The 20,560-nt window shown below is 47.5% G+C and overlaps 1 protein-coding gene across 1 annotated transcript in view; it reads right to left on the reverse strand.

Annotated features, from left to right (window-relative positions):
- Tbxas1 (thromboxane A synthase 1) overlaps window positions 1–20,560 on the reverse strand; it is a 173,135-nt gene that overhangs the window by 56,504 nt on the left and 96,071 nt on the right. The window contains exons 6-8 of the mRNA XM_040728790.1: window positions 6,782–6,870; window positions 3,784–3,932; window positions 2,008–2,138 (exon numbers count right to left, since the gene is read on the reverse strand). Of these exons, the coding sequence (XP_040584724.1) occupies window positions 2,008–2,138; window positions 3,784–3,932; window positions 6,782–6,870 (369 nt within the window). The remainder of the gene's footprint in view (window positions 1–2,007; window positions 2,139–3,783; window positions 3,933–6,781; window positions 6,871–20,560) is intronic.

Genomic DNA, 20,560 nt, shown 5'->3' on the forward strand with positions numbered 1-20,560 from the left:
GCCTGGATCTGACTGGAGAAGCAGAGTGTACTCCTCACGGCACAGTTTAGTCCCTAAGGCCTGACTGTAGCTTTTCTTGGGTGCAGTGCGGATGACAAGACGGCTCACAGCCATAAGCACACCGTGTATTTTTCCAGAAGCAGCATGGTGGTTGGCATTCCTTCCTTTTATCCCAGCCCAGCCGGACTGCTGAAAGGGCTGGTGAAGTCTTGCAGAAATGTGTCTTAACTGCCAGCTAATGAGGCCAGGGGAAAGTCCTCTCCCTAGGGCTCCTGCCCTAGAGCGGGACATTCGTGTGGATGGGATTCTTTCATTCGCAGGGCATCATGGAGGCCGTGGGAACACTGCCCATTTAGGAGGGAATCAGGGCTGGTTTATGGTTGTATCCAAGAAAGCTACATGCCCTGATAGATGTAGGTGTCTAATCCGCCCATCGGCTAGAGCTTAGAAAAATATTTACCTTTTAACATCTGTGTGGCATTTTCGCTGTGCAAACACACATCTGTTTGATGGAATGTATACAGAGTTCAGATGGGTTCTAAGTGAGTTTTCTTAGTAACTGTATAGCTCTGACTTGACACGGGCAGCCCTGGATTTGTGGTTGGGAGGTTTTTCTCAGATCAACTCATTGTTTGAAACAAATAGCTGTAAAGTTTATAAAAGGAAAAGCTTCAGGCAATCCCAGTAATTGGCTCTTTAATAACCTCTCACCTCTTAGTCACTCAGTGCAGCAGTTTTTGAATTTTCAGCCTGGCTCTACAGCCAGTAAGTGGGTTTCAGGCATGTGTGTGTGTGTGTGTGTGTGTGTGTGTGTGTGTGTGTGTGTGTGTGTGTGTGTAAGCTTTCACAGGGCAGCCCTTTTCAGCAATGAGGAGGCTTGAAAATGGTTCTTTATCTCATGTCCTTTAGGCCTCTTCCTCATGGCCCAGAAACATATATTTGAATGAAATTGCCCTGTCTTTTCTGTCTGCTTCAGAGTGGGGCTGGGTATACCAGTTGGCCCATTTTCCCCCACCTCTAAGGGCATTCAAGTGGAGCTGATGGTGGTGTGGGTCAAGGGTTGAGAGCTTGTATGTACTTCTCTACACCTTCCCTATCTAGAAAAAGTTGCTACACAGTCCCCAGGGTGTGTAGCTGAGTAGGACAAGCTGCTGCCCAGGGCTGCTAAGTGCATCAAGCTACTAATTGACTCAGATTTCATTCTAGGCCAATGCCTTAACCATTAGGCCTTATGAATCCCTCTGAGCCACTGCCTTTGAGAAACCCCTTTTAAAGCTTCATCTTGCTCAAGGCAGTTAAGGGAAAGTCCCTTTAGTCCATTGTTTTTTCAATTTAGTAACTGTCTCTTATGCAATGAGACCATTAATAGACAGCTTTAACATGGGCAGGGGTATCTCCTGATGCTGAAGGATTATTTCTTACATTGAAAACGTCATCTACTTAGAGTCAAGTTCAACCAGTATCTACTTATCTCTACTGTGTGCCAAGCAGAGTGCAAGCCTGTACGGGAAAGAGGAAATGGGGAGCATGCTAAGCAGAGCAGGGCCCTCAACCACAGATTTTCCAGCAAGAATCTCTGTGTTGAAAGAGAGTGTGGGATTGATTGACAGTTGCCCAAACTTCTTGCTAATATTTATGCTATTCATGCTATGAATCCCCATCCTGCTACTTTTCAGCAGAAAGACTATGCTCATGAAAATTGCATGAGATACTTACTTAGAAAATTTGGGGATGGGGTGGGGCTGTTGCAACCCGTGCTTGGGTGTAATATCCAGGTTGTGTGAGACATTAAATTCTAAAGCTCACATCAGGAATAGACACATTGATGGGGACCTTCCCTTCCCTCCATCCTATTGCTTTCCATTGGCCCTAGAAAGCTCAGAACGGGAGACTCGTAGGACAGCCCCATGTGATGAGAGGGTTTGGGAGGGTGGAGAAAAGAAAGAGAGAGTGATGCCAAATTAGGTTCCATTCTGTTTCCAGGCTGCATCCTATTAAAATAGTTACCTCCTCCGCTGCTTGCTGGTCCCGTAAGGCAATCACATTCCTAATGAGTTTGTTAAAAAAGCCATTCAGTTCATCGCGGTTCTTATTGGGCAGAATCCGGGCCAATGGGACCATTATGGATGGGAATGATACTTGAAAGAGAAAAACAAAAGTGGCATTGAAGGGGGGAGTGATAATGAACCAGGGCTATTAGATTCCTGTTACTAGGAAGCAAGTGCCAGTCTTGAATCGGAGCCGCTGGGGAGGCCCATCTTCCCTCCGGACACGGGCGAGCTTCTCACGGCAGAGTGTGATCTCACTTGAGCCCAGCTCTCCATCCTGTTTCCCTGCCCACCGTAAGCCCTCATTATCTGCCTGTGCAATAAAGTGAGTCCTCTGTGTACCTGGCCTTGCAAACCCGACTTCACGCTTAGGAACCCCTATCTCCAATCTCAGATGGGGGGGGTCTTTGCAGTTCATCAGGACAGACTAGGTGGCTGGCGGTGTGTTAAGGCTTCACAAAGAAGTACATCTACTCCAACTTTCTGGCCATTTGTATCTGTCTTTCTCTGGAATAAATGTCCCCACAGCAGTCACCTGAATTGCCCCTAAGACATACTGCTGCTGACCAGGATACTGGTTCCATTCACTATGGATACTCCCCTGTCTTGCAACATGCAGCCTGGGTCAAGACACTTAATCAAATCTCCCTAAGAGAGGCTCTGGGCCCAGGGGTGAGGCCTTGCCACAGAGGCATGTGACCATTCAGACTCTCAGCCTGCCAAGGAGGCTGCACACGACCCTCTGCGTTGAGTCAAGCTGGGCTGGTAGATCCCAACGCTCACACTCAGTCCTCAGCCTGTTTAGAAGTACAGAGAGCAGGGGCCTTGCTAATGGAACCCCTTGCCTCATAGGACAGGGTGTCTGATGGCTGAAGGTGCATGGGAGGGGCAGCCTTAGCCCCAGCAGACCTCCTGGACACAAAGAAAAAGGCCGGCTGACCCCCCCACAGATGCCTACAGTTTCACTGTGCTGATGACAGAGGTGATGAGACTTCCCGCAGAAGCTGGCTCAGAAACGAGAGGGGAAACTGGTGAATGGTCTGTAATTCTGACACGCAGGAGGGTGAGGCAAGGGAGTGTTAGTTGGAGACCAGACAAGACTGTATAAACAAGACCCTGTCTCAAAAGAGGAAGAGGAGACGAGGAAGAGGAGGAGATGAAGAGATGGAGGGGGGAATGAAAAAGAATTAAGAAGGAAGCTGGCCCGGGAGTGTCTGGACTACGCCAGTATGGCACAGTGGCCGACAATTGTAGGGCTTACTCACACACACTCCAATGTTTCCATAGAAGCAGGAAGATACCGGAAGTGGCCAGAAGGAAAAGACTCCCTTGTAAAAATCAATGGACCAGTGATCAAACTGGGTGGTTTCTAGTTTAGCAGTCACTGGCTTCTGGTAGAGAAGTCCCCAGAAAAGGATTTTGAGGGAACAAAAACAAACAAGCAAACAAAAAAGCCTTAGGACATGAGAGACTTTGGGGTTCTAGTTTTGACTTTGCCTTTCCATGCGCCATTTTTCTGGTGTGACAGAGGTCAGGGTTACCTGTGTTGGTGATAAGTCACCCCAGATTGTGACAAGGAGATTCTGGCGGCTCTAGGAAGATAAAGTCTTTGCAGATCAACCCCCAGAGACCCCCGAGGGTTGATCTCTCTTTCCTAGTGGGAGGGACTCGGCCCTGCAGGCTGTCCCATGGGTGATGGTCTGGTCTCACCACCCTGGGTAGGGGATGCACTTACAGATGAAAGTCAGGAGGAGCCTCGGGACACGGAGAGCAAAGAAACACCGGCAGTGTCGCACAAAGGGATCTTCCGGCGTGCTCTGGGAGTCCACCTGGGTGCCGAAGGCCACACTGGCCACCACATTTGTGGTGTAACAGCAGTAACACCTGTGGCGGGAGAAACACTGGACTCTGAAAGACACCGTATTGACTTCCGCACAGTGCGTCCCTCCTAGTCTACATGGCTGGTCTTGGCACCACAGGGCTGGTGCGGCAGATCTGAGTTGGGCAGTGATAGGGAAGCTTCCTGAATGAGTACGAGCAGAAGCCTTCCGGGAGCCATGGGAGAGAGGCCAAGGGCATGGCATCACTGACTCAAGTTTTAGAACAGAGTTGGAACACCCAGGTGCACATCTTCGGAGGGGACTCTCTGTGAGGAGCAAAGCAGGAGCCCAAAAGTCTAGGGGCTTCAGCCCCATGCAGCACAGCCCTCCTCAGAAGCTAATGATTAACGGCAGCTGTCAAACCGGCATTGATGAACGAACCTAATTAGTTCATTTTATTAACTTCCCTCCCTTCTTCCTTCTCACGATTTGGAAGACTTTTTTGTTCTCTCTCTCTCTCTCTCTCTCTCTCTCTCTCTCTCTCTCTCTCTCTCTCTCTCTCTCTCTCTCTCCCTCCCTCCCTCTCTCTCTCTCTCTCTCTCTCTCTCTCTCTCCCTCCCTCCCTCACTCCCTCCCTCCTCTTTTTCTTTCTTTCTTAAGATGCATGTAATGCTGGCTAGCCTCTGCGTTTCCAGTGCTGGGACTAAAGGCAAGTTCTACAACACCTGGCGACTTTGCGGTTTTTGAAAGTGCAACAAACACTTGAACAGACAGCAGACAAACTTTGGGGCAGTCTTCCAGGATCCACTTACTACTGAAAACACCCATTGCCCCTGTCAAACAAACAAAAGTAAATGTGTCTTCCAATAGCCGGAGAAAATTCAACCTGAGGATAGGAAGCCTGTCCCTCCCAAAGGCCATTTTAAACTAGCGTTATTCTTTCATAAAATGTTATATACTTATTACTATTGTGTACGTTTGCACGGCGTGTGTGTGTGTGTGTGTGTGTGTGAGAGAGTGTGAGTGTGTGTCTGTGTGTGTGAGTGTGTGTGTGAGAGAGTGTGTGAGTGTGTGTGAGTATGAGTGTGTGAGTGGTGAGTGTGTGTGAGTGTGTGAGTGTGTGAGTGTGAGTGTATGAGTTTGTGTGAGTATGTGTGAATGTGAGTGTGTGAGTGTGATATGGGGGCATGGTGCCACCATGCACCTCACATGTGACAGTCAGAGGACAACTTTGCAGAGTCTGTTATTTCCTCCCGTCTTCCACACCCTGCCGTCTCCACTGTCAGCAGATTGAAACTGCACACATTTGTGTGGGTCAGTCGGCCTCTTTCTCTGTGTCATTTCTGAGGATCAAACTTCGATCACTGAGCTTCTCACAATTCCCTCTGACCTCTGAGCCACCTCACCAGTCCTTAAGACAGAAGAGGGCAGCAGATCTCATTACAGATGGTTGTGAGCCACCATGTGGTTGCTGGGAATTGAACTCAGGACCTCTGGAGGAGGAGCCAGTGCTCTTAACCGCTGAGCCATCTCTCCAGCCATCTTTTTTGTTTTCTTAAAGGCACTGCCATCTTAAGGTCTTTTAAAGGAGGCTAATAAACGAGTTGTTACTATCCGTCTATAATTGTGAGTCTGTGTTTGTCATGGATACAGCCACGTTCAGTTCCTCTTCTGCTTGAGTTCTGCAGCCCCAGCTTGTCAGTGGAGAAGGAATGCCGTGACTCGGTGGCTCTAAAATTCTGACTGCTTTTACTGAAGACGTTTCTACAGTTGACCACAGGCTTCCCTATTGAAGCAAAAGCTATGCGTGACTACTGGATGCGATTCCACCAGACCCTCGTGCCTAACGACTCCAGGCACTGAGGAGCCATTTGCTTTGCTTCACTAGTTGAGGAGGTCCTTCTCCTCCTCCACCTTCTATACAGTCCGAGAATGTGGACTAGAAGCCCTGTCAACAGTTGGGCACACCGTGAATGCTGGTGTTGACTGTGGATTTATTAGCAGTGATAACTGAGTTAGCTGTGGGTGACCTTCAGTCACTCTGGTCCCAGTCTGCTGCCAGCCAGCCACACTTTAGTGTAAAACATCTAACGGTTGCCAGGAGAAGAATCAGTCGCTTGCGTTGCCAGCTGTATATACCTAACATCACCCTCCTACCCACCATGGAACTTTAGCCCAGGCAGGCCTTGATCTTGTGGTCCTCCTGCCTTTGTTTCCTGAACAGGGCAGACCATATGCCTTGCTTATATGATTTTTTTTGTAATTTCTGATTTTTGCAGGTATCCCAGACAGGCCTTGAATTCCCCATGTACCCAATATCCAGAACACAGAGCTACAGGTGTATAGTGACATACCAGGTTTCACGCGGTGTTAGGGGTTAATTCCGGGGTTTTGTACACACCAACTAAATATTCTACCAACTGAACTGTAGCCTCAGCCTCATGACAGAGTCTCACTGTGCTGTCCTAACCTGGAACTCACTCTGTAGACCAGGCTACCTTCAGATTCACAGAGATCTGCCTGCCCCCGTTTCCCAAGTACTGGGGTGAAAGGTGTGTGCCACCACATATGACCTCACAATTTTTCTTGATATGAAAGTTTAGGGACTTTGCCCAAAGTCCCTGTCCTTCCTGCTAGGGCATGACTTGCCCATTACGTCCACGGAGGTCGGAGGATAGGTCTCTTCAGGGACTAACCATTGCGTATTTGAATTTCCTCAGCGGGCGGCATCTCTGGTTGCTTTGTATCATGGTTCAAGTGGGTTTCTTCTCATTAGTTAGTTCGTCTGTGCTGTTGGGAGCATCTGGCATTTTCAGTTGGCTACTCCCAAGGTAACTGTCCAGCAATTATGTACAGTCACAAGAATCAGCCACTCAGGGCTGTGGCTTCTCCCCTGTAATGGGGCAGCCTTACCTCTGGATGTCGAATGCGTCTCTTGATGCTGCGTAGAGTTTTAAGTGAGCCAGGAGACGTTCACAGGCTTGGCTGATGAGAGGTGTCATCTGATAATAGACAACAGAGGTGTAATTAGGGCATTGTGCCTGAATCGGCTGCAGATGATGGACAAGGTTGCACGTAATGCGTTCTGGAAAAGAAGATTGTATTTCCAAGGCACTTTCAATGAGGCTAAGATTAAGGGAGTATGCACAGTATCTGTAAATACAGTGTCTATAAATACCTATTTGAAGCTTAAGTAAGCTTTCTGTGGCAGAAGCACAAAAGAAAAAAGGATGAAAAGTAAATCTGGTGAAATAATTACGAAAGTGATCATTAAGTTTAGGCAAAACTTCAAATCAGTACCCGGCTTCCTTGACATGTGGTTAGCATTAGTGAGCTACTAGACCACACTCCGTATGTCCTGGCCCTGGAACTACCCCAAGTCCATGCATGCCTGCTCCAATTAAGCTTTCAGACCTCCCACCACAGCATAGAATCTAGTATCCAGAGGAACTGAGGGTCAGCCGTTCCAACTTTTAATTAACCCAGAAGTTATCTTGATGGTATTTCTGAGAGATGGATTTTCATTTGTTTCAGCAGCTTAAGCCTTCCAAGACGCGGTTACTCTTGACCTGCACAAGGCAACTGTTGGCTTCTTAGTATTAAAATACTTTATTGTGGAAAATGTTCTAACACCATGAGAAAGGTCTAGAGAGCGGTGCTATGCGCACCTACGTGGTGACAGCTATACACCTGCGTGGTGACAGCTGGCTCCAGCACATTTAGATGGCACGCTTGGCTGCGATCACGTTGACTTCCAACAGGATCGCTCAGATGGGTAGAATTCCTTATGGCCTTTTATTCTCTCCTACATATTTGAGAGGCAAAGCTCAAACTGTCAAGGGGGATCATTTGGACTAGGGTACATTCTAGAATAGCATCGTAGCTGAGCCAACATGTTATTGTAGGTTCTTCTGTGCATTTATGAAAATCATACTTTGAAACGGTGCCTGGTGTTTAGTTTCCATTATTATTATTTAAAACTGTATTTAAAATTAAAAAATTTTAGGTTTATTATGTGAACGGGTGTTTTGCCTATATGTGTGTGCGGTCACATGCTTGCCTGGTCCCGCAGAGGTCAGAAGAGGGCAGCAGATCTCCTGGAACTGGAGTCACAGGTGGTCGTGAGCCACTGTGTGGGAGCTGGGACCCAGATCCTGTGCAGGAGTGACAAAAGTTCTTAACCTCTGCCGGCCCGCCCACCCCCATTTTACTTTTAAGATTACGTGTGTGCTTGTCAATGGAGAGGCCTTGGGGAATCCTGGAGCTGGTGTTACAAGTGGTCGTAAGCCACACAACACAGACACTGGTAACTGAAACTGAGTTCTCTACAAGAGCAATATTCTTCTTACCCACTAGGACATCTCTCCAGCACCTGGTTCTTGTTGTTTTGATGTTAAAATATGGAGGGCCTGAAGCCAGAGGAGGCTTCTGTCTGTCTGTTCTACTCTTTTATTTATTTATTTATTTATTTATTTATTTATTTATTTGGTTTTTTGAGACAGGGTTTCTCTGTATTGTTTTGGAGGCTGTCCTGGAACTCGCTCTGTAGACCAGGCTGGCCTCGAACTCACAGAGATCCGCCTGCCTCTGCCTCCTGAGTGCTGGAGGCATGCACCACCAACGCCCGGCTCTACTCTTTTTTAATCTCAAGAATCTGAAACAGAACCCGGCACATGTAATTATGAGTTGGATGGATGGATGGGCAGATAGATGAATTTCAGTGATTATGCAATATCTGCTTTTTGCTCTTCAAATCTTAAGACACTGGGAAAAAAGTATAAAATGCTAATCTACTTGTCAGAGATACGCTATTGTATAGAGGCAAATTCCTCTTCCCTCTACTACAGTTTGGATGTAATGGATCCCCTTAGGATTGTGTAACCGAGGGGGTGGTGAGCCCTTAGGAGGCCAGGCCTAGCGGAAGGTCTCTAAGCTACTGGGAATGTGTCCTTCAGTGGACTATGGGCCCTAGTCTTTCCTAGTTCTCTCTTTCACTTTTGGCCTTGAGGTGAGAGGTTTTCTCTGCATGTGCCGCCATCATGAACCACACAACAATGGGTCCAACCAGCCACACGCTGAAACCTTTAAAACTGTGAGCCATAGCGTAGCACCTTTCCTTTTTCTAAGTGTTTGTTACCGTGATGGGGAGCGGACTGATATATATTACAGCAGCTTCCCTGGTTTCATAGTTTGTACACCTTTCTCTATTCTTATTTCTCCTCTTAAAAAAAGTTAGTCCCGAACAGTAGCCCATAGGTAGAACACAGTCCTGTTCCAGACACTATCTAGTAAATAGTAAATTAATCACATTCTGTGATCTTCACACCGTAAGCCAGCAGCAAGGTCAGGTTTACGTTGACTGCTACAGAAGACGCACCACAAACAAATATCAAGGTCAATGAAAAATTCAGGTCAATGAAAGCCATGCAGTCTTTTCCCATGAATCATAACTGTATGCAACCAATTCTTTAACTCTATGGGTCCATTCATTAGAAAGGTTTTGTGTTTGTTTTTTTTTAAATTTTTCTATATTTTAAAAAAGTTTTATCTGTATGGGTATTTTACCTGCATGTAATGTTATGAATGAATCACGATGTGCAGTACCTGTGGAGTCCAGATCCCCTGTGACTGGGGTTACAGACAGTTACGAGCTGCCATGTGGGTGCTGGGAACCAAACCCAGGTCCCCTGGAAGAGCAACTGGCCTACTGCTCCATCTCTCTAGCCCTGGGCTTTGCGTTTCTTTTTCTTTTTTTTTGTTTTTTTTTTTTTTGTTTTTTTTTTTTTTGAGACAGGGTTTCTCTGTATAGCTTTGGAGCCTATCCTGGCACTTGCTCTGTAGACCAGGCTGGCCTCGAACTCACAGAGATCTGCCTGCCTCTGCCTCCCAAGTGCTGGGATTAAATGTGTGTGCCACCAACGCCTGGCAAATTTTTAGAAATGTGTTGCTTTCTCTTTTTGGTTTAGTTTTTGTCTTTTGAGACAGGGTTTTTCTGTGTAACTTTGGAGCCTGCCCTGGAACCCGCTCTATAGACCAGTCTGACCTGGAACTCACAGAGATCCGCCTGCCTTTATCTCCCGAGTCTTGGGATTAATGGAGTGTACCACCACTGCCTGGCTGGGCTTTGCATTTCTATTGCTTTTATTTCCACAGAAAGCTGTCTTCAGCTGTTCTGGGAAGAACAACCCCCTAAACTACCCTAAAATCCTGGACATGTATGAACAGTCTGGTCAGCTGTTGAGATGTCGGGGGATGTGTGGCTGTGTTGGGGCCCTCCCTTCACAGCTTTCTGTCAGCTGTCCCCATATGCCCTATGGGGACACACTTATGACATCGGGGCTTCATTACCTGCACCGGTGTGAGAGCCTTGTAGGAGGGAGCTGGTCTGAGAAGCCCAAGGGCATTCCTATGACTCAAAGTGGAACAGTAACCATTCCTTCTTTGTTCCATGCCTTCTTGGTAATGTGCCTTCTAAATTATCATTCACCTCATGATTATGCAAACTGGCCTAAGCACAGACCTGTGACCCCTCACTGGACAGTTACTTTAGGTGTCTGCAGAAAAGTTCAAAATCTTTTGGCCAGTCCGAACGAACCCAAGTAAAAAATCAGCCTGGTACCACCTTCCCAAGGAGGAGACCTTGTCAGGGATTGGCTGAAGCAGGAGAGTCATTGACCCAGCTGTCTATCCTGAAGTCCATTCAGGACAGAAATGCTTAGGGTGAGTCCGGCTTGGTTTTGGTGACTGCATCAATTCTTCACGGCAGAGGCATTCTCTTCTAAATTCTCACAAACCATCCACTGAATAATTCATCATACAAGAATGCGTGTAGATGGATCCCTTAAAATGTCTCCCAGACCATCATTCCGAAGAAATCTGACTTTCTTAATACTTGGAAAACTCAATACTATCTAAATTATATCTCAATAGCTAGCTTCTCTGGTTGCCATTCTCAAGTTATTTTCTGGAACTTATTTATTTACTCAGTATGTATGTGTGCGTATGCATGTACCATGGTGACATGCGGCTGTCAGAGGACAACTTGCCGGTTGGCGTTCTCCTTGTACCTTGGGGCTTCCAGAGAAGAAACTAGTCAGTTTGGCAATAAGAGCCTTTACCTGCTAATCCCTTCAATTGTCCTAATAACAGTAGTTTTTCAAGTAAATCTTATTTTAATAAAATATTGAAAATGGAAGCTTTTTAAAAATGTATGCAAACATATTTCAGAAGAGCATTTAAAAACAAGCTAGGAAACAAGGAGGACCCTTGGATGCATGGTCCCCCGGAGAAGGGGAAAGGGACAAGATCTCCTGAGCATGGGGGGGAGGGGTGAGAGGGAGTTAGGAGAAAGAGAAGGGGAGAAGAAGAGGGGGGGAGGAGGACAGGAGAGAGCAGGAAGATTGAGTTGGGGGAAGAATAGAGGAGAGAAAGTTAAGAGATACCTTAATAGAGGGAGCCATTATAGGTTTAAAGAGAAATCTGGCACTAGGGAAATGTCCAGAGATCCACAAGGATGACCCCAACTAAGAATCTAAGCAATAGTGGAGAGACTACCTTAAATGCCCTTCCCTTATAATGGGATTGATGACTGCCATATATGCCATCCTAGAGCCTTCATCCAGTAGCTGATGGAAGCAGAAGCAGACACCCACAGCTAAACACTGAGCTGAACTCCAGGAATCCAGTTGTAGAGAGTGAGGAGGGATGAGCAAAGGGGTCAAGAGAAACCCAAAGAAACAACTGACCTGACCAAGTGAGAACGCACAGACCCCAGTTGTAAAGCTGGGGAACCAGCCTTGGACTGAACCAAGCCTGCTGAATGTGGGTGCCAGCTAGGAGGCCTGGGCAGTCTATGGGGGTCTGACAGTGGAACCAGTATTTATCCCTAGTGCACAAATGGACTTTGGGAGCCCACTCCCCATGGAGGGATGCTCTCTCAGTCCAGATACAGGGAGGAGGGCCTAGGCCCTCCCCCAAATGATGTGACAGACTTTGACGATCCCTCAATAGAAGGCCTCACCCTCCCTGGGGAGTGGATGGGAGGTGGGATAGGGGGTTTGGTGGGGGGCATGGGAGGATGGGAAGGAGAGGGAACTGGGATTGATACGTAAAATGAGATTGTTTCTAAATTAAATAAATTACAAAAACAAACACACAAACCTCAAACCACCACCATCAAAAACCTGTTGGAATGAAAGTCTCCCTAGACATCAAGCGTAAGTATCCATACGCTAGTAAGAGAGATGCGGTATGCAATTTGACTTACACAAACATCTCAGGAGCTAGAAGCATGGCCTGTGCATTAGCAGAGTTCTCCTGGGTGGAATCCAATGCAAACCTGGGCAATTCCGTCGAGCCAGGACCAGCTGCCTACGTGGCTTCTCCCACGTGCACGGGACCGAACTTGCTTTGCTGCTGACCATGTGACTGCAGCTCTCTATCCCACGCCTGCTAACTGTCACGACTGAACGGATAATGGCGTTTCTGTCTGGGCTAATATGACATGAGACGGGGCATGTAATATGAAGATGTTTTAAGAAGTAATGCAGAGAAAATACCCACAAGACAAAGGAGCCTGATCTGAGTGGTGGTCAGTGGCCGCCGTCTCCGTTCTCTGTTTCTTGTGTTGTGTACCACTGTTATAGAAGACCCCCTCTTGCATGAGCTGCATACAAGCGAAGGCTCTCTGGGTTGGCTGTGTGGAAAGAGCCATGCAGCCCCCTCCCTGTGTTTCCCGACAAGCAGCTGGATACGGCATAAGTGTGGACAGGAGACCAGAAGAACCCCAGTGTTCCTCCATCCGGCTCTTAAGGCAGGCTTCATTTTGTTGTGTCTCATCTCTGTAGGACAATGAGGGAATTTTTATTTTTGTCTCACCCAACATTTTCAAGATGCACATATGTTGTGCTTCTAATCACATAAAATATTGATACCATTTGGTTTTCAAAAATGGATTTCTTCTGGGGCTGTTGTGGACTGCGTGCTTGTGTCCTCCTGAAACCCATATGTTGTTGATCTAATTCCCCGTGTAGCTGGATTGGAGATGTGACCTCCCAGGAAACCAGTAACATTAGATGAAATCTGAAGACTAGGGCCTTGATCTGGGGATGATGGCGTGTGCCTGTAATTACAACACCCAGAAGGCTGAGGTAGGAGAATTTTGGCTTCTAGGCTAGCCTGGGCCACATATAGTGAGTTTGAGGCCAGCCTGAGCTACACAATGAGACACTGTCTCCAGAGGGGGATCTTGTGAGCACCTAGCAAGATCGGTGGCTCCCTGGAAACCACAAAAGAGAAGCCACCAAAAGCCACAATTCCAGGACCCCTTCTCCAGTTTCAGCCTCTATAACTGAGAGCAAACAGGTAGGTACCTATTGTTTAAAGCACCCAGTCTATAGTACAGCCTATTACAGTCTGAGTTGGCTAAGGCCTGGGTGACAGTCTAGCAGCCAAGCCTGGCTTGTCCCTAGAGGGGACAGAACATGGGATTGGGTGACTGCTGGTGAGTAGGCACAGTTACTAAGCTTGGGAAGAAAATTCCCCAAGAAAGGAAGTTCTTGCTCAGCCTGGACATTATTATGTAAATCATCACCCAGTGTTTTTCAAAGGGTTTGACCAGTATAGACAGTATAGACAGAGGCAGGTGTGTGAGTTCTAATTCTTACAGGGAGATGGCCAAGAAGGGGAGAGGCATTCCCCTGCTCAGAGGCGCAGTCTCCAACCCCTGCTGATGCTCTCCCACATCCCACCCTTGGCGTTCTTCTTGAGAGGGAAGACTTTGACTTGGGTAATTCACACTGGCTCCAAGCAGAGAAAACACCCAAGGTTATCTCCAGTGACTAGGACTCCATTCCCTGGAACTTCACCGTTTCTTGTCAGAGGCCAAACTTGGTGAGTTTATTTCTTCACCCGAGGAATGGGGTTAATAATACCTCCTTGGAAGTGCTCTAACTACAATTATAAATAAAACATGCAAACCCGTAGCACAGCCAGGAGGGTCTGAGCACGGCACCTGTCCCATGGAGGACCTCTCTATCTCCAGGCTGGGGTGAACGCCAGGAATCCTCTGAACTATCTTCTTCCCCACGGCGTCCCCCCATTGGGTTCACGGGCTTGGTCTCATTGTGTAAATGCTGCTCTGACATTTCATCTTTTTTTTTTTCCTGGTTTTTCGAGACAGGGTATTACTGTCCTAGAACTCATCCAATAGACCAGGCTGGCCTCAAATTCACAGAGATCCGCCAGCCTCTCCCTCCCAAGTGCTGGGATTAAAGGCGTGCGCCACCAATGCCCAGCAGGCTTTTATGTCTTAACACTTGGTCCCCAGATGGAGATGCTGTACCGGGAAGCTGTAGACCCTTTAGGAAGTAGGATCTTGGAGGAGATAGGTCACTGGGGGGTCTGGAGGCTGGTCTCACTTCTTACCTACTCTCTGTCTGCTATCTGCAGGTGCAACGTAACCAGCTGTCTCTGGCTCCTGCCTCTGTGCCTTCTATGCTGTGATGGACTGCTTCCCTTAAACTGTGTGCAAGGGTCGACCCTTCACCCCTAGAGTTGCCGTTGTCTGCAGTTTGGTTACATCAATGCAAAACATAGCTAACACGCTATGAAATATCAGGTTAACAATTTGCTGGGGACCCAGGGGGGAGGGGAAGCAGTCATCTTCTAAATTTGGGTTCTTAGAGGGCCATATCATTAACCCGGTCTACTTGAAGTGACACATTTGTAGGGAGAGATCTATGTACGTACCCGTAGCGCCGGCTACGCCCTATTTCCGCATTACGCATCCAATCTAAAAGGAACTTCATTGGCATCTCTGACTTTAGAATTTTGTGTTTAAATAATTTCATGAACACGAGAAAAAAGAAGGTCAGGCCGTCTGACTCCTGTGGCTTTCTCACCAAAATCAGGTCCCATGTTCCCTTTGCCCCTCAATATATCTACTGTTAGGTTATAATTTCACTCTCTGCAGATCTGATACTACGCACTCAAGGAAGAAAGGAAGGAAGAAAGAAAGAAAGGAAGGAGAAGGAGGGAGGGAGGAAGAAAAAGAATAAAGAAAGACCTCAGCATTTTAAAGTCTTTGGAAGTCTGGAAGTTTGGGGAATGGCATCTCACTGAGTATTGGGGAGTATTTCCCATTTGGGGAGTAGGAAACAAAGGGTCTTGAGTTATGACATTGCTAAAGTGATTTGAGCCCCGCACATTGATGGTGTATAGTAGCTAGGTCAGTCATTTACCCATGTGTGGAGAAAGACTAGGAATCAGAGTAGAGGCTTGTACCTGATCCCACACCCAGACCCTGGGAACCTGATCCCACACCCGGACCCCGGGAAGCTGCCCACACCCAGACCCCGGGAACCTGCCCACACCGCTTGGCTGGGCACTGTAGAAGAGATTCCAGATGTACCATTTACAGTTCTCATTTGCTCCAGAAGGATCTGCCTGAGATGTCTGGGGACATCTGGCATCTTGAGGGCTAAAAAGCAAAACGGAGTACTTTCTCTTGCCAGAGAATTCTGAAGTTCTGAGCAATCACTCCTCTACTTCCAAGCTCCTGACCCCCCCCCGTACAGGGCAGTGGGCTCTGCATGCCTCAATCCACTTTTACAATTCTTTCTCCCCTGGTCTCTTTCTTGAACAATGTGTCCCAGCCTGAGGGAAGTTCCCTGTCTCTGAGCAAGCCCTGTACTGCTCTGTCCAGATGCCCTGGGCCTACCTCATAACCTTCTCCCTAATGTCGATTTTGGGGGTCCCAGTAGCAAGACTGTTCCCTGCACCCCTCCCCCAAAGTAGTTTGTGGTCCTCAAAATAGGACCAGGGCTCTGTCACCACCCTCCGAGACTTGGTCATTATGTGGTAACTTATGTCTCTTGCTGCTCTTCTACACTATAGATTTCTTTCTTCCTTCCTTCCTTCCTTCCTTTCTTTCTCTCTCTCTCCCTTCCTTCCTTCCTTCCTTCCTTCCTTCCTTCCTTCCTTCCTTCCTTCCTTCCTTCCTTTTCTGGTTTTTTGAGACAGGGTTTCTCTGTGGCTTTGGAGCCTGTCCTGGAACTTGCTCTTGTAGACCAGGCTGGCCTCTAACTCACAGAGATCCGCCTGCCTCTGCCTCCCGAGTGCTGGGATTAAAGGCATGCGCCACCAACGCCCGGCCACTATAGATTTCTTAAAGATCGAAATCAACAAAGGTGAGACGCTAACCTTCCGCCCTGTTTGGCGCCACAGTTTGAATCTGGAACAGTCCCCGAAGGTCCCCGTGTTAATGGTGTTGTCTGGGGCACTATTGGTAAGTGGCGGACCGTGGAGAGGCGGGGCCTGCAAAGAGCTCTCAGGATTATCGGGGCTGTGACCTTGAAGGGAGCCCCGTGTCCTCTGCCCCTTCCCTTTCTTCTCATTCACTTCCGGGCCTCCGGTGGAGAGGTGTGCCCCTGCCTGTGCCCCCTCTCCTGAGCAGAGACTTAAAAGCAGCATAGTGTGTCCACCAGTTGAGGACTGGAATCCCCAGAACTCTGAGTCAGAATACTTTTTGTGTGTGTATGATGATTATCCCGGCATTTGCTATAGTAACTCTCCATTGACCAACACCGCAGGCCCCAGGGCGTCTATGTTTAAGAACTGAAGTTAGGGGGGAACCATCAGTAAGGGTGAGCTACCGAAGGGGGCTTTAAAAATGAAAACCTTGGAGTCTCTAACTGTTGACTAACAAATGAAAATTCTAGCTAATGAAACTTATCACTTCCTTCATCCACTACACCACTGTTAAAAAGCCACCCAGATATTAAAAACATCCATGTGACTCATTTTTATGCAAAATTCCCTGCTGATACGCATCCGCTCTGGCCACCGAGATGAATAATCAAGTGTCGTTTCCAATAAGTCAGAGGCTCCTGTCAAGGAGTTGTGGCCAATTAGAACTTACTCCAGTGAGGAGGTGGTTGCTGATGTTGCCAAGCAACCGCCAAGCTGTAAAGCACATTTAGATGCTCCTTTCCATTTAACCAGCGGCAAGTTGGGAGTGACATTATGATTCCAGCAAAAGAAAGACGAATTATAACCCAGGATGGGGTATCGGTGATGAGGAGTGTTTTCTTTTAAATGCAAATGGAAAAGGAACATTTTTAAGTAGAATTTAAACAGTCCATCATTATTCTGATTTTAATTAGAAGATTAGGTGTCAGTAGGATACAACCGTGTCTCAGGATAATGGTCTCATGCTGCTAGAAAGATACCCAGACATCCTGGAAAATGGGCAACTGGTCAGACAGGGACAATGCATTTTTGGACTCTGACGTATTTATTACCACAGCTACTCTGGTTTATAACGACTTTTATTTTTATTGTTCGGAAAGATTAAGAAATAAAAGCAAATATTAAAAGTAAACCGCCGGTAGGGATGCCACCAAGAGAAAGCTGCTTGATCCAGGGTTAGCGGGAAAACCCCTTCCGCCGTAGAAGTCCCGTACTGACTGCCTGAAGAGTTTATGTAGGGAATTTAAGCACCAAACAAAGCCCAAAGCCATGATGATGGCTGTAATTGTGCAAAAAGACGTTCACACTGAAATGGTCCGAGCCATGCATCACTCATAAGCCGGCTGTATCAACTTGAATTTTTAAAAATTGGAGGCGCTCCTGAGCCATACGTCTTCTCCCGGGCAGGAAAGGCCTATGGGGAGTAAAGGGCACACATGCCTCTGTCTGCAAGCCTCATACATTATTGACTGCACCTTCCCGACAGGAAACATCTGGATGAAAGTGAAAAATGGGGCAGAGAGCTGCAGCCCTCGGTGCTGCGCAAGATGCCAGCCCTCCTTGTTTGTCTCACGCTGCGGAAACAAACCGGCGGCCATACACTGCTGTGTGAGTGGCTCGTTCCCTTTGGGGTGACACCCGCATCCTCAGGGCCCCCACTTGTGAAGTGGCCTGGTCCCTTGTACCTGCCCAGTCCTGGGTTATCTGGGCGAGGGGAGCCTGGAGGCCAGCAGAGACGATTGAGTTTAGACTTTGACTCTGCTAAACTGCAAGCTAACTAGACCTTTTATCTTGATAGGTTGTCTGCCTCGGGTACTTTATCGTGGCCATGCAAAGTTGACTAACACGTTGCCACGTTGGGTTGTTGTCCTGGAAGCGTTCAAAGATGAGCTCCCCATGGGAGCTGCAGGGACCCGCTAGCCGACAGCCCCGTTTCCACTAGCCGACAGCCCCGTTTCCGCTAGCCAACAGCCCCGTTTGCTCAGTAACAAATGGTGGCAGGGACTCCCCAGGCTTTGGCCTTTTTAAAACTGTGAGTGCAGAATAAACAAAGCTAAACTGATAACCCAATGTCGTTTTAACGTGTTGAAGTGCACGGTGAGTTGTTCGACCACGGAGGCCTTTTCATCCTCCGTGGTTTCAGATCCCTTTCCTCGGCAGTTGTAATGATCGGCTTTCCGCCACTATGAAAGCACACCGGAGACGACCAGTTTTATAGAGGGAGTATGTTTCTCTTGGCTCACATTTTTGGAGGGTCTGGTCCATGATTGGGCGGACCTGTGGTGAGGCGGCGCATTACGGCTAGGGTTGGCCAGGGCAAAACCTCCGACTGCACAGCCAGGAAGCAAGAGAAGGAATCTGAGATGTTTGGGATGCCACGGCCCCCTTTCAGGGATGTGCTTCTTATCAACTCCCAGCAGAGCTGCACTAGGGACCCAGCCTTTCATACACAGGCATTCAGGAGGCACTCAGACCTCAGGCCTGAAGCTCACCTGCCACCCTCCTGCTCACTGTCTTACAAGAGTCTGTGAAAGCTAGTCCTTCGAGTTGGAAGAGTTTAGAGGGAAACACAGGTTCCACCAAATCGTCCCTCTTCCCGATGAGTTATGACATTTAAAAATAAAACAAGCACTAACCCGCCCCGAGGGCATCCCATTATTTATGTGTTTCCGTTGGAGAAGTATGGATTTAGTTTCAATTTTGTTTCCTGAAATTAAACCCATTTACTTCCTGGTTCACAATAAAATTGCACACGATTCCAGGATTACTCACAGTCTTTGGTAAGGAATCTAGTGAAAGACTGTCAAGACCTAAATAAATCTCCCGGCTGCCCTTTTAAAAAGCACAAATGTTTTTGGAGGATGGGTGGAAAATCTGGCAGGTTAACCAGGCAAGATTTTTCTCTAGCAACAACAGAAATCAGTTATGTTCTAAGCAATACTCAGCAATCCATTCTATAAATCCTAACACTAGTCTGTCACCATACTATGATGCTGTCCCTTCTTCCTGGGGCGGGAGGTATCAATCACATTTGCTCTGGCTTTACCTCTGCATATTATCCCCACTAAGACTAAAGCCAAAAGCAATTTATTTTTAAATGAAAATGTGGCCTCACTTGACTCCCAGCTTTTCCCAACAAACAAGCAAAAGTCACACAAACAGGCATGCGTGTGTGTGTGTGTGTGTGTGTGTGTGCATGAACACATACAATGCTGGACATAAAATAATCCTAAGTACTGTTGACTGAGGCAGCCTAACCTAAGGGAGATGAAGCCGATGGGTGGTTCAGTCTAAGGCCTCCAGAAATCCACAGGGCGCTAGGGAAGGGGGCTGCAGGTGGGGGAGCGCCATAGCTGTCAAGGTGCCAAAGGAAAAGCCTCGCAATTCCAAGCAGAAGCAGACTTTTGATTTATTTATTTAGAACAAACCCTGGGTACGGGGGTGGTAAACCCTGAAGTTTGGTGACGAAAGTCCAAAAGCCCCTTATTCATGAATGCTGCGGTTTCTCCGTTCTCTCTGTGTGTCTGTGTGCCTGGGCTCAGCATGCCAGCACTGCCTCGATTTCCTTTGTCTCTGCTGTTTCTACTCACAGGTGCTGCTTGTGAGTCCGTAAGGAGAAAGCCAACAATTCCCAACATCCGCTTACTTAGCCTTTTCTTTTCCAATTGTGTGTGTGTGTGTGCGTGTGCATGTGTGCGTGTGTGTGCATGTGAGTGTGGCTACCCAAAGAGGTCAGAAGCATCAGATTCCTTGGAGCTGAAGTTACAGGTGGTTGTGAGCACCCTGATGTGATGCCGGGAACCAAACTTGGGTCCTCCGTGAGAGCAATGTGGACTCTTAACAATGGAGCCAATCTCTCCAGTCCCTTAATTTTTTTCTTGATAAAATGACTTCCCTTTCATTTTTTTCTTATCACAGCATTCATTAGAACAGACAGAAAGGTTTTTTTTTGTTCTTTGAGCCACCATTACTGAGTGCCATTACCCACACCTGGTGTATGCAGCTAAAAGTTTAAAAAGATAACAGGAAAAAGGAAAAACTTTGTCCCTTGAGGCATCCACGTAGCAGGGTGAGACACAACGAAAAACAGTAAATATATAAACTGAATGGACCCTTAGAGTCACAGAGAGAAACAAGCCAGAGAAGGCAGGGCCTGGGAAAGCAACAGATGAGGTAAACTGAGATGGGGGGACCAAGCAGAACTCTCACCCTGGGGCTGCCCCATTCAGGGTCAGCAGGATCATGGGGGGACCCTCAGGAACCTTTGAGATTTTGATTCCATGGGACTTGGAGTAGCCAAGAGGAATTAGTTTTTTAGTTAATTAGTTTTTTTTTTGAGATGAGGTCTAATTATGTAGTCTAGGCTGACTTCAAACTTGTAACCCACCCTCCTCCACTTCATGAATGCTGGGATTACAGGCAACAAATTGCAATCTGCCTCTA

The sequence above is a fragment of the Mesocricetus auratus genome, unplaced genomic scaffold (genome assembly GCF_017639785.1).
Source record: "Mesocricetus auratus isolate SY011 unplaced genomic scaffold, BCM_Maur_2.0 Super-Scaffold_100019, whole genome shotgun sequence".
NCBI lineage: Eukaryota > Metazoa > Chordata > Mammalia > Rodentia > Cricetidae > Mesocricetus > Mesocricetus auratus.